Source organism: Cuculus canorus, chromosome 6, assembly GCF_017976375.1.
Source record: "Cuculus canorus isolate bCucCan1 chromosome 6, bCucCan1.pri, whole genome shotgun sequence".
In the NCBI taxonomy this organism is placed as follows: Eukaryota; Metazoa; Chordata; class Aves; order Cuculiformes; family Cuculidae; genus Cuculus; species Cuculus canorus.
The window spans coordinates 29,156,836-29,170,592 of record NC_071406.1 but is presented as its reverse complement, the minus strand read 5'-3'; the positions used below and the strand labels follow the sequence as shown (position 1 = coordinate 29,170,592).

The window sequence follows — 13,757 nt, the reverse complement described above, 5'->3', positions numbered from 1 at the left end:
GGTTTGACTGGATTAGAAGAGTGATTAGACAAAGTCACAGGGCAAAAATGTAGCAAGGGCATTATTTAAACACAAAGATAAGACTTCAGATGTTTCTGGGCTGCCTGTGGGAGGCAGCTGCATGAATATCACTGTATGTTTACCCTACTGCTGTCATTTTTTCCCTGAGCTTTATTATTAACCAGTGTTACCTACAGGATATTGTGCTACTTGTGCCGTTGGTCTGTCGTGATACAGCCACCCTTGTTTTCTGTAGTCAGGTTCCAGCACACTCAGAGTACGTACCATCGATATCTCTGGAAAAAACTTCTTCAGTTTATCTCAAAGAACTAAATGTGCCGCTTGGACAAAACTGACTTAGATTTACATCTTTTAACTGAGGGGAAATGATTGAGTGATGATGAAATCTAGTTCTCTGTCTTTTTTCATTTGCTGCTAGCACACTTCAGACATTTTAACTGAAGCATCTCATAGTTGTTCTCAGATCCAAAGCTACAAAATATTTGTTAAACATGAGGTAACTTCATTTGGAATTTGTAGTGTCATCACTTGAAAATTGAATGGAAAAATAAATCTGCTTTAGATTAAAGTCTTTAGTATATTGAGCGTATGAGCAGCTTAACTTCACAGTGTTGTTTGTATCAGCAGGATGCTTTATTCAGCTTCAGAAGCCAAGGAGATATGGATTTACTTTGCCTGTGGTGCTTTCTATCTTTACAAAAAAAAATAAAAAATTCCAAGGTTGTACATTTTCAAGTGACTCTCTAGCTTTTTACATTCTCCTTGCTAGAGCTGTAAGTGGTTGAAATTACACAGCCAAGAAGGTCTGTCTCAAGGAATTTAGTTTGTAGTGTGGTGAAGAAGATAAATCTGGTAGGGGTCACATACTAATATAACACTGCCTATATTTAAAATAAATACTAAAGAGGAAAATGCTGAACACCTTTCCCATTCCCTTACCGCAAAGGGATTAAGTTTTCTTTTATTCAGTTTGGCATATTATGTGTGTAGTCTACTATGTATGTACTCTTGTAACATAGGGGCCCAGTTAGTTTGTCATGTTGTCTCTTTGCTTATGAATGTTTGAGAGTGATCACTGCTTTAAAGGGTATGTGTACTGTCTAGGTGGAAGCCTTATCGTGTGAATGTGGCAATTTGCTGTCTGATAGTCTCTTAGCTTGAAGGCTTATAGGGTGAAGCTGAGCTCCTTGAAGTACTTTTTTTGTGATAGGAGGTAGATTTCTTTTTGTCTTTCATCACAAGATTAATGCTAAGTTTTGGTTTTGCTATCTAGTGTTTTTTCTGCCCAAAGCTTACTTCTGTAGACCAACAACAGTAATTTAATTTCATCTATATGTAGTTTTATAACCCTTTAAAACAAATGTAATTTGCTTCAAGATGGCTAGATGGCATAGCTGGTTAATGCAAATCAAGTGCTCTCTAGGTGTGTATGGTTGTTAATGGAGTGTTTGTGGACATACACACTCATGATTTTCATCTAGGTATGCGTGGTTTGTAAGTGTGTGTGATGACAAGTCAAACAAATTGTCCTTTACCAGAGGCCACATTAAGCTTCTAGAGCAACACTGAAGTTTTTCTGCAGTAAGTGATAACAAGGCAAGGATTTCTTGAGACCTTTGCTGTTAGCTTCCAACAGCATTAGAACTTGTGAGACTAAATTTGTAGGACCAAAAAAACCCCACAGGATTGTTTTGATTGCAGCTAATGCATGGAAGGCTGAAATAAACTTTTGTTAACTTTTTCAGGTTGTTTTGTAATGGAGGAAAATGGAGCTGACCATGACATTACTATGGAAGCATCCAATGACTTATTCATAGGTGACTGTAATACTACAGGAGAGTCAGAAACAAATGATTGGGGTTTGCAGGTAAGGTATGAATGTCCTGTCTTGGTAGACACTTTCTTTACGTCCTCTCTGATGATTGTACAGTGTGATATTTAATCAGTGTAGTTTTTTTCTTGCCTTTATAGTGATACATTGTGTCTTCTCAAAAAGTAGGAAAGTTTCTTCCCCTGGGTTCATGTTACATTCAGCTTTGAAGAGATGAATATCCATATGTTATAGTAATAGTAATTATATTAATAGATCCTGTTACAGTGCTGATAAAACCCCATGTTTTACAGTGTTAACAAAATCCTTTTATTGAAGAATACTTGATGACATGCCTTGGAATAGAAGGAGTTAAGAACACTTGAGGTCAGATTGCTTAGTGACAAAACGTGGCAAATAAGAAGCCAGAGACACAGGTCAGAGAGCTTTCTCTGCATTAATGTTCTGCAGATTACTTCAGCTAATATGAAATAACATTCAGGTAGTGATTTAGAGGTGTGCTTATGGTCTCTGCACAATGTTGTTAACACAACTAGTGCCATTTAGTTGTTGCTGCTTTTCTGGTGTAGTTTGTAGTAGACAGTTTCAGTATAGGAGGTTTATACCTGCAGAATTTTTGAGAAGGTTATTTTGCCTAGGTCTGACTTTTGTATACAATTCAGAAACATTTTTCTCCACTCTGTGGATTTGTAATTTACAATTTTTTGTGGTAGAAATGTCAGAGTTGTTTCTGCAGTTGCTGCAAAAGATACAATAAATTGCACTCGGTCTTGCATTGGCCAAGTGACAGCTGGACATGATACTTTACACAAGGGTCACCTATTTTCCATTATTTTTATGTTTTATATTTGAGTTTCAACAAGACACATATTTGTGCTTAAACATTTAAATTTAATGAAAATGAGATTGCTGTAAGACCTTGATTCTGCGAGCTTGATGAGAATAAGCTCTGAGTACCTATTTTTTGAGGCTTGCAAAATCTGTTTCCTGGTCTTGCACTGTGTAAGTCTTGGACTTGAATTGGTGGGTTTGTGTTGCTTGTGTTTCTTCTGTGGTAAAGAATTAAGAAAGTATATACAAATTTTTTGTCTTCTAAGCTAAATGCATATATCTGAAGACCAAGTGGAATAGTATCTAGGATTTCTTTTGAAGTCAAATCAGGTTGGTGGGTGTTTTACAGTTTTTTGGGTTTTTTTGGGTATAAGGTCTCTCAGTTTCTGCGTAGTCTTGAGATGTTTTAAAGGGGTAAGTGGCTTAGGTGAACAGATTTTGGGCAAAAGGGATTTTCTTTCTCCTTAAGAGAAAGTTTTTTCTAGGAAGCAGAAATATGAATAGATTTTTCAGCATGGAAATGGAAAACAGAAATAGAATTGCTAGTGTTGGCTAGTAGCCTCTTGATGAGAAGGACAAGAGCTCATGTTGAATGTGCGATACAATACAGCACACTGGGTTTAAATTTTCTTTCTTTCCTTTCTTTCTTTCTTTCCTTTTTTTTTTTTTAAAAATAGAAATTGCTACTCAAGGTTAAACTACGTTTTACTGTTTTTCTTCTGTGAAAGCATCTAACCTGCATGGATTCCAGGGATCCATTGTTTGGACAGAGTGACTCTCCTGCAGCCTTGGCCATCGCAGTACGCCTCTCAGGCAGCTCTCCAACTTCAGCTGCCCCGGCACGGCCACCCCAGCTGCAGCCGCACTTTGCAGAGGAGTTCTACCTGATAGACCAAACCAGGCAGCCTCTCTATGATCTGCAGCCCCTAGGAGGGCCCAGTGCACAGATGGTGAGTGTGTCTGAGACAGGGCAGCAGGGTATTCACTGACCAGGGAGCTCTTTGAAGAACTTCAGGTGGTGCTTGTTTGTTGTACAATGGCTGATAAAGGCTTTGTCCCTAGCGACAAGTGAAACTTTTCAGTGGTTCAGTTCACAAATCCTGTGTCCAGCCATTACTAATTTTATTAAACAACTTATGTCTTTTCTCGTTATCAAGCCTGGTTCTTATATTCCCTTGATAAGTCCATTTGTGGGGTTTTGGGGAGGAATTTGAGCATTATCAGTAGGCTAACTCATATCTCTTCCCCACCGCCAAATTAATTTGCTTAAAGCATCACTTTGTAATTCTTAACACTTCTTTTCTAAAAAGGTAACTCTCATCTGGCACTAAAAGACACCTCACCCATTTGAAGTATAATAAATCAGAAACAAGATGATACTTTATGGTATTCTGGGTTTTATAACTTAGTGGAACAAGTCCTTGGTAATTAGGTTTGTGATAGCTTTAATAATAGTGTTGCAGGTTTCAAGTAAATATGTAATTCACTGTAGAATCCTGCAAGGTTGTTTTTTTGGTTTTGTTTTTTTTTTTCCTCTCTCCTTTAATCAATTAAAGGGCTATTTTAAAAGGAGGAAAATAATTTTAAGAAGATGACAGTAAATAGGCTGTTTCTTTGTCATGTGAAATTAAGCTAATTTACAGGCTCTAATTCCAACCAAAATATTTTTCTTTTCTGGTAATAAGCAAATAATGATCACCATACAAACTAGTGCCATGCTTTTGTGTGATTGCCTTACAGATGATTGTTGCCAGCCAGTCAGAAAATGGACAGGTGCTGCACGTCATTCCTTCTGCCCAGCCAGGAATGGCCCAAGTGATTATTCCTCAAGGTCAGCTTCTGGATGTGACCAGCATGCAGGGTGAGTTTAGCTGGTGGGACTTTAGGGTGTGTGTTCCTGTGACTAAGTGTATCCTGCGTGATCTCTTTTTAAGCACCTTGTGTGTATGTGTTTCCTTTCCTTAGTCAGTTGTAACCAAAAATACAGACTTGCTGAATCTGCTTCCTGATTATGTATCTGGCATGACACACATCACGTTTTCTGTTGAACAAAAGCCTGATGAAATAAGAGCTGTTATGGTCACTATAGCTATTCAATGGATAAATTGAGATGTCAGGTGCAAAATTGCTTCTTGTCTTATTTACCATTAATGAGGACATTTGTACCAAGTCAAGCAGCTGTACTGTCAGCTTTGAATTTCCACTGTCTTTACTTAATTTCAAGTGAACTAGTTAATTCGTGTAATGCAGGTAGAAGAACTAACGTTGTTTGGGGCTATTCCAGAGGTCACTGGTGGTGCACCTTTTGTGGAGTCAGGAATGAAGTACCTAGGTAGAAATTCAGTTCCTAATGAAGAAAATTATATGTAACTTTAACTTCATTGCTGAGTTTTTAATTTCAGTGTGTTGTCACATTTTAAGTGTGTGGTGAGATGCACAACTAGAAGCGCAAATTTTAAGCTTTTCTATAGAAATCTGAAAGCATTGATTATTTATCTGCAAGCCTTGCTGGGTGACAAAATGCGATGTACTTTACATTCACAGAATAAGGCTGAGAACTAGACTGTCACATTTTGGTAAATGCTTGAGGTTTTTTTAAACTGTTCATGCATTTTCTGTATAAAATTCTCAAAATCTGAGCACTAGTTAAGTGCCCCTGTGGAATGAGACCTCAAGGGTAAAACTAGAGTCCTGATACTGGGCAGAAAGGAAAGAGTTGGGATTCAAGTCATGCTCCAGACTTTTTCACTTACAGTTGGAATATGGTTTTATAACTGTACACTGAAAGGCTTGCTCCTACCTTAATCCTCCTCCCCTTCCTCTCTGCCTGCTCTTGCAGGGTTAAAACCACCTTTGGTTAGGTTAAATGTAGTCTTCTGTGACTGAGCCTTCAGTTACTAAAGAATTGCTGCTGTTTTTTGTAGGCAGTAAGTTGCAATGCTGAATGGTATTTTTATGTTCCCATTTTTCATCCTATGTGGGGCTGTCTGTTTACTTATAGCTCAATTTCACTGTATTTGAATATACGTTCTGCAACAGTGCTACAGGGTTGGGTTTTTTGTTGTGAATTTTTTTTCCTAGAGACTTACTGTGCAAAAGACTTTGTAGTTATTTGATCTTTAAAAGACAGGAAAACTTGTCAGTGCTTTATTGTGGATATTAAAGGGGAAGGAGAATGGATTGTCAGCCTTTGCGTTTCACTTGCCTATAGGTGGTGATAATACATGAAATGGCACAGACTTCAGAGTTAGTCCATAGTGTTTTAAGGACATGTCTGTGTAGAGGGAACCAGTGCTTCAACCTTTGAGGCAGACTGGTGTTGCTCTGAGTTGTACACTTACGAATCTTTTGGCACCACCTTTCAAGTGGATTGATTTCTGTACTGAGTCAATAGGTTATCACTCTCTCAGGATAGGGGAAAAGAAGCTTTTGTAATTGAAGGGCAAAAATCCCACATCTAAAGAAAAGTTCCATTTCTCTGTGTTGAGACCAAAGTATCAAATATCTGTTTTCACAGTTTTCCATTATTTTTTTGTTTAACTATACATGCAGGCTTCAATCTAATAGTATTTTCTGTCTTATGGATTGCTCCCCCCTGCTACCAAGAAAGACTAAAACATTTGTTCTAAGAGCATGTCAGGTTCAATTACAATAGGCGTTATTTTTTTCTTGCTTGGGTGTTCTTTTCTAAGTGCAGTGTGGTATTGTAATCTCCTTTTTTCTTACTTTAAAAGCCAGCGTGTGATTTGCAGTTGACTGAAATGGTTGTGCATTCCTATGTAGATTTGTGGAAATGTAAAATCTTTACAAGTTCTTCTGATTATCTAACAGTAGCATGATTACCAAAGTCCTTGAGTACAAATAACCTTATCAGGTATATCTTCATATGTGTGCCTAGAGTTTGGGTATTGATTCACAAATGTGAAACTATTTTTATCATCTAGAAATCTTATCTCGTATGTCTAAATGCTTGCTTTTCCAACACACAGAGTTTAATCATAGCTTGTCATTTCCCCATTCTGAGTTCAGTTATTAACCAGAAGGATGTTTTATTTTCGCAAAGATGTTTCAGAAGAGAAGTGTGGTGACGGGAACTTGCAGACTGTGGCAGTGGCTGCTGTAGCAGACAGTGCAAGCAGCTACGTTCTACATCCACAAGCATCCCTTACTGTATCGAAAAAAACAGCCACCAGGTAGGTCGGAAGTTGAAAGGATGAACAATCATTTTCATCCACTGTTAGTACTGTGTTTTTATTTGGAGTTTATTTTTGCAATGGCTATCACAAAATTACCATAGAACAGAGGTTATGAACCCTTAGTATTAGTGAGTAATGTGTAGGTAACTGTGTTTGCAGGCAGTTTTTTATGTGCCAGAGCAGTGGAAAAAGCAATTAAAGTACTTGTATTCCAGAGAGATTTGAATATATTCTGACCAGAACAATCGGTGGGCATTTAAAGTAGCACAGTGCAAATTACTGAAATTACTCCAAATAAATACTGATACTGCCAACCAAGAGTAGAACATGATCCAGTGGAGGAACTGCAGGGAAGTTGAAGTCTGAGGGAACAGAGAGTTTTTTCTATGAGTATATTAAAACCTATATAAACCATCCTCCCACAAGAATGGTTGGTTGTAGGTATCGGTTTTTTAGATAGAGATTTCAAGAGTTGTCTTTACACAGAGAGCTTAATCTTTGTTCTTCAGATAACTTCTTCAGTTTCCTGTGGTAAAATATGAGAAAGTAGCTGCTGATGGTGTGTTTTGGTGAAACACGTAGATAGTCAGATTGGTTAGCAAAGTTTCTAAAGTTAAAATTGTTATGTTTTTCTTTTCTCGGTATCTACCTGATTCTGTCCCTGTGCTAAGTGATGCAAACTATTTTAATTCCTGTATACTCTGGGATTCTTTTATGCTTAATAAGAAAAACCACCAAAAAAACCTGACCGAACGAAAAAAAACAACAGAACAACCAAAAGAAAAACCCAAAGACAATATTTGTTCTCTGGACTACAGGCTGAATTTGCATTGATTTATGTTGTTTTAAAGTTGAGATGTGAGAGACATTAGAATAATCTCACTACAGCACAAATTTTATATTCAGAAACAGATAAAGTGAAGAGAAACAGTTTGTGAATGGATTTTGTGAACACAATCTGTACATGTTAGAAAAATAATCCTGGAAAGGAGACATATTTACATGTACAGGAGGAAATGCACTCAAGTCTTGCAATAGTAAACATTGAGCAAGCATGTTTTCTGCGCCAGGATTTAAGGAATGGAGAAACTAGATACTTAAAATACTTGTTGGAGCTGTTTTTCAGTGATTTAAAATATATTAAAACGTTCAGTGTTTAACAAGTGTTTGATATTGGCTTTAATCTTTAGCATTCTAACATCAGTCTGCGTAAGAAAATGATCAAGAAAATCACCTGGTCTCTTTCAACATATTTTGTTTATTGTTGTCACACGGCAATACAGAGAATAGTGAATGCTCAGAGGTCATCTTCAATGTAGAGAACAGTGGGGTTTTTAACTGCTTATATTTACTGTGAATTATAAAAAATAATATGGGGATAATGTACCCCAGGTTCTTAAGGCAAGTTGATACAATGTCTATAGTTTGATCATATGCTGTAAGGTTACACTTAGTGCACTGGTTTGATATGTTACCTTCAGTTCAGTCTGAATTGTTGCTTTCCTGGATGTCTGTATAGACTTTTGCTAGATTTTTTGTTTTTTTCAGGGTAGTGGAAGATTCATTTCCCATCCTTCTCGAGCCGTTGCCACCAAATACACCTGCATGGGCGCGCCGTCTCAGGAACTGTGAGGTGGGCTGCAAAGAAGTCTGACTCGATGTTTTATCATCTAGATCTAAGATGATAATGTTCATAGTTGTGGAAGTTATGTTCAAGGTTCCTGGTATTATGAAACAGTACCAGTACTGCTAGCGCATTTCAACACATGAAATGCTGTGGAATTCCTTCCTTTTTTGGGAATACCAGAATAACTGACCATCAACAGCTCCTGAAGCAAAACGTTTGCTTCTGAAATCTCGATGCCTTGCAGTGCTGGGAAGAGACACTGATCCACACTTTGTGTGCTGTGTTAGTTCACTGTTGTGAACTACAGTGCAAGCTTTGCTATCTTCTGCTCAGCAAACTGGGTTTTTTTTTGCCCTTAATGATCCATAATTAAAGAATATAATTGCTTTTGTATGGGTTAATTCTGCAACTGTTTGTATTGGTTTATGTTGTCACTTAGAAATCAAAGTCCATGTGACTCACTGAGGCCAAGTCTGAGAGCCTGAATAAGCATTAAGGTGCTCTGTTTACTAAAGATTTCTATTTTAGGTATTCTCGCATTTTTTTGTGGATTTTGGTTTGTGATTTGTTGATTGTTTTTTTGTTTTGTTTTGGTTTGGGTTTTTTTTGTACCAGCTTGCTTATCTATGCTTGCTTTCTGTTTTGTTAAATGTGTTCTGTTTTCATTGCTTGTTACAGTTTTTGACTTGGACAGAACTCTCTTAATTTGCTTACTGTTAGATGTCTGCAGAACTGCTGTGCTGACTGGGCTGGTATCAACAGCTAGAATGCATCATAAATCACTTAAAAGGAAGGGAGGGGAGATGGGAAGGTTCTTGAGAGATCACCTGCCCATTCGTCCTGCTACCAAACTCTTCCTGATAGATATTTATTTTGTTTTCTCTCAATGCTTCTTTACGGGAAAACCATACTGTCTAGCAGGTTCGCCTCTTTAAAGGTGAACCTCCCTACTGTTTGAGGTTATTCCTATCAGTGTCGCCTCTAATAACTGGAAATCACAGCTGCAGGGACTTAGAAATGGAATTTCTTTCTGCATCCACTTAGAAATAATTTTTAAATTAACTAAATATATTACTCTATTCCTGTTTGTTATATGCTTTTTATTTCATTTCATAAGAGCGATGTTGTCCATTGTTACATCAACTTAAACGTTAGGAGGTCAGAAAATTAATAACGCTAGAGCTTCAATGGCGGAGATACTGTTTGCACAGAATAAATGAGTCACTTAATTCAAATGACCAATTGGTTGTTAAAGTCTAGTAAGATGTATAACCGCTGTTTCTATGTTTTTAGCACTAATTGGCACATGCTTTCCTGTCTTAACATTGATGCAACTTAGCTGACTCATTTATTACTGGTTTAATTTTATGGGAGGACTTGTACTGTGGTCTGCTTGGGTGATCTGAATCTATTGTAAGAAATTTCACCTGCTGTGTTTAAAATTCACAGAAAGAGCATTTAAAGAAGAGTTCTTATTTTTAAAGAAAAGGAAATTAAAATACTCTCCATTTGAACGTGTTCTGAGGGTATTAACATCTGCCTCTGCTCTTCAGCCCAGCCATTGCCTGAATGCCTTAGTCCTCCCTGTTGCTTTAAAAAAAAAATTATCTTGTTGCTGTTCTCCCTGCAGAGACAGCCCATCCAAGGAGAAGTAACCCCAATGCTCTTTCTCTTTTTCTCTCTTTTGCAAGAACAGCAGAGCTGCTTTGCTGAGATTCTGAGCTACACAGTTAAGTCGACTGGAGGCTGTTAGGATGTATGTGCTTATTCATGGGCACGGGCTGGAGACAATGGGATTTTGAGGTGTCATTGATCTTTCAGTTGTGTCTTATCTTGTAGAATGTTTTGTTACCAGTAACAGGCTAGGAGAGTCCAATAGAAATCTGGAGATCAAATAGAGGAGTGGATAAATGTGGCAACTCACAGTTCCACCTTTCTGCCAGGGTAGAAACAAACAGCGTGTGCATTTCACAGAAGATGCCAGCAGGTGAAGCCGTGGCATAGCCTTGGTGCATGCTGCAAATTGTGTGTACCTGGGAGTTGGCCAAGACTGAACTCCAAAGGGCAGTAACTCCTTTGGTGGTACTGCAGGCACACAGAGCAATAAAAGCTGCAGCTGTCCAAAATTAGCATTGAGCTCTGTGTTTGGTGTTGATTCCCTGACTGCCTTGAAATGTTCCGCTTATGCTTACTGTGGCTAGACAGTGTGATGCCTCTGGTATCTTGTTAGTTCAGTCAAGGAAAGCCAGTCTTGGTATGTGTACTTCGGTGTAAGCTTTTATGTATGCTTGCTGAGGTGAGACCAGGGAAGAGAGAAGGAATTACTCCTTTTGTTGGCTTGAAGCTCGGCTGAAGTTAAAGGGTTGCAAACTATCAGATTAGTTCAGGGTAATTGCATTGTTAATAAAAAGTAGATTTTAAATTTTAAAAAGTTATTTTCTGTAACCTACTTAGTTTTCAGTGGTCTGATCGCAATGTGTTTCCAGCATATATCAGCATATTGAAATAGAATGTAATTAAAAACCACATTAATTAATCAACTGTACAAAGCTAAGTTCCTTTAATTGGTGGGGCAGATGGTCTCATTTGTCTATTTGTTCCTACTTGGAAGCTCCTAGAGAGTAGGGATCCTATGTGCTATATTATTTTCTTCTCCTCTCCCACCACTTTTGGGAAAATGATCTATGTTGTGCTGAAGTAAACCCAGAATTGGAGACGATGCCTTAACTGTTATCACTACTTTTCTGTCCCAACAGCTCTATCAGTTTTCTCTCATCTCCCTAGAGTAAGGTCAGTGGCCTATTTATAGTGACAGGTATAAGATGTGGAAAGAAAAATGGTCACACAGTATTCACTATGTGGAATAGTGCTGTAATCCCTCTCACAAAAGAGGGCATCACAGGTTTCCACGAAGAATCATAGAATCACAGAATGGTTTGAGTTGGAAGGGACCTTAAAGATCATCTAGTTCCAACCCCCCTGCCGTGGGCAGGGACACCTCCCACCAGACCAGGCTGCCCAAGGCCCCATCCAGGGATGGGGCAGCCACAGCTTCCCTGGGCAACCTGGGCCAGTACCTCACCACCTTCATGATGAAGAAATTCCTCCATGTGCCTAGTCTAAATCTTCCCCTCTCCCATTTAAAGCCATTGCCCCTCGTCCTATCACTATGTACCTTTGTAAAAAGTCCCTCCCCATAATAATAATAATAACAACAACAATAACTTTCAGATTAGGTTTTGGACAGAAATGTTATTTATAATTTCTGGCTAAACTGTTTGCCAGCTTCTCTCTCAGCACAGCTGTGCAAGTGCTGCCTACATAGACTTTCTTAACTGCTGGAGCAGTGTGCTTGCAGTGCAGTGAGCTGCTGAATTGTAAGAACCTGGTGTCTCAGAACGACTCATGCAACATAACCCTCTCCCTTTGGGCTTGTTCTAGCAGCAACACTGTGTTGGCCTGGTTAATTCACAATGTGTTCACTAGTTCTTTGTTGACTTTAGGTCTTGTGAACCACAGACATTCTTTTTCTCTTAGGTGATTATTAGGCAGGTTTTATGCAGTTGTTCTGAATTCAGACAGCAAGCTCTCGTCTGTCCCAGTGCTTTTGGTGCTTGCTGGCGGGCCCTGGTAGACAAGCACTGAATCAGCAGTGATGGCTCTGAGTAGCTGAACAGCTGTCACAGGAGATGTTCGAAAGTCAGCAAGATGGTTGTGGGGTTTTGGGTGATTTTTTTTCGTTTCTATTGTTTTAATTTGGTTGGGTTTTCTTGTTTTTTTTTTTCCTTTGAGTCAGGTTAGATGCAGTTTTTTCTACAGTGGCCCGGGGCTTAGCAGAGTTTATTGAAACCATCATCAGTTTGCAAATGCAGATCTGGTGCATTAAGTTTCTGTGTTGAGTATCATAGAGTCATAGAGTCGCTTGTTTGGAAAAGCCTTTGAAATCATCAAGTCCAGCTGTACCTGTCCCCTACTAAATCATACCTCTGAGCACTTCATCCACCTGTCTTTTAAATACCTCCCTGGGGACCCTCTGCCAGTGCCCGATAACCCTTTCAGTGCAGAGATTCCTACTAATGTCTAATCTGACCCTCCCCTGGCACAACTTGAGGCCATTCTCTCTTATCCTGTCATGTGTCACTTGGGAGAAGAGACCAACACCCACCTTGCTGCAACCTCCTTTCAGGTAGTTGTAGAGAGTGATAAGGTCTCCCCTCAGCCTCTTCTTCTCCAGGCTAAACAAACCCAGTCCCCTCAGCCACTCCTCATAGGACTTGTGCTCCAGCCTCTTCACCAGCTTTGTTGTCCTTCTCTGGATGTACTGCAGCCTCTCAATGTCTTTCTTGTAGTGAGGAGCCCAAAACTGAACACAGGATTCGAGGTGCGGCCTCATCGATGCTGTGTACAGGGACACAATCACTTCTCTGTTCCTTCTGGCCACGCTGTTTCTGATACAAGCTGAGGTGCAATTGGCCTTCTTGTCCCCCTGGGCCACTGCTGCCTCACATTCAGCCACTGCCACCCAACACCCCCAGGTCCTTGTCTGCCAGGCACCTTTCCAGCCACTCTTCCCTAAGCCTATAGCGCTGTGCGGGGTTGTTGTGTCCCAAGTGCTGGACTCGGCATTTTTCCTTGTTGAACCTCATCCCATTGGTCACAGTCCATTGATGCAGCCTGTTCAGATCCCTTTGCAGAGCCGTCCTACCCTCAAGCAGATCAACGCTTCCACCCAGCTTAGTGTCATCTGCAAACTTACTAAGGATACACTCAAGCGTCCCATCCAAATCATTTATACAGATATGGAGCAGAACTGGACCCAGCAGTGAGCTGTGGGAATTCCACTTGTGATTGGTCTCCAGCTGGATTTACCTCCATTTACCACCACTCCTTAGGCCCACCCATCCAGCCAGCTTTTACCCAGCAGAGGGTGCATCTGTCCAGGCCAATGGCAACCAGTTTCTTGAGCAGAATACTGTGAGACATGGTGTCAAAAACTTTACTAAAGTCCAAGAGCAGCCTTTTCGTATTACATTAAGTGTGTAATGTTGTCATAAAAGGAGATCGGGTTAGTTTGGCTGGACCTGCCTTTTACAAACCCATGCTGACTGTGCCTGATCACCTGGTTGTCTTGCATGTGCTGTGTAATAACACTCAAGGTGACCTGCTCCATGCCCTTCCCTGGCACTGAGGTCAGACTGACAGGCCTGGAATTGCCTGAATCCTCCCTCTGGCTGTTCTTGTAAATGGGCAT

At 39.6% G+C, this 13,757-nt stretch overlaps 1 protein-coding gene across 14 annotated transcripts in view; it reads left to right on the top strand.

The window, feature by feature from the left end:
- The window catches only part of CARF (calcium responsive transcription factor), a 50,363-nt gene that overhangs the window by 3,786 nt on the left and 32,820 nt on the right, over positions 1-13,757 (top strand). For 11 of the 14 annotated variants that reach the window (XM_009559806.2, XM_054069254.1, XM_054069256.1 and 8 more), the window contains exons 2-6: positions 1,767-1,888; positions 3,412-3,633; positions 4,424-4,544; positions 6,747-6,876; positions 8,428-8,512. In XM_009559806.2, the coding sequence (XP_009558101.2) occupies positions 1,778-1,888; positions 3,412-3,633; positions 4,424-4,544; positions 6,747-6,876; positions 8,428-8,512 (669 nt within the window). In that variant the 5' untranslated portion in view covers positions 1,767-1,777. Of the gene's footprint in view, positions 1-1,766; positions 1,889-3,360; positions 3,634-4,423; positions 4,545-6,746; positions 6,877-8,427; positions 8,513-13,757 lie in introns of those variants that run through there. The other 3 variants (XM_054069257.1, XM_054069258.1, XM_054069259.1) reach the window with 3 other exon arrangements.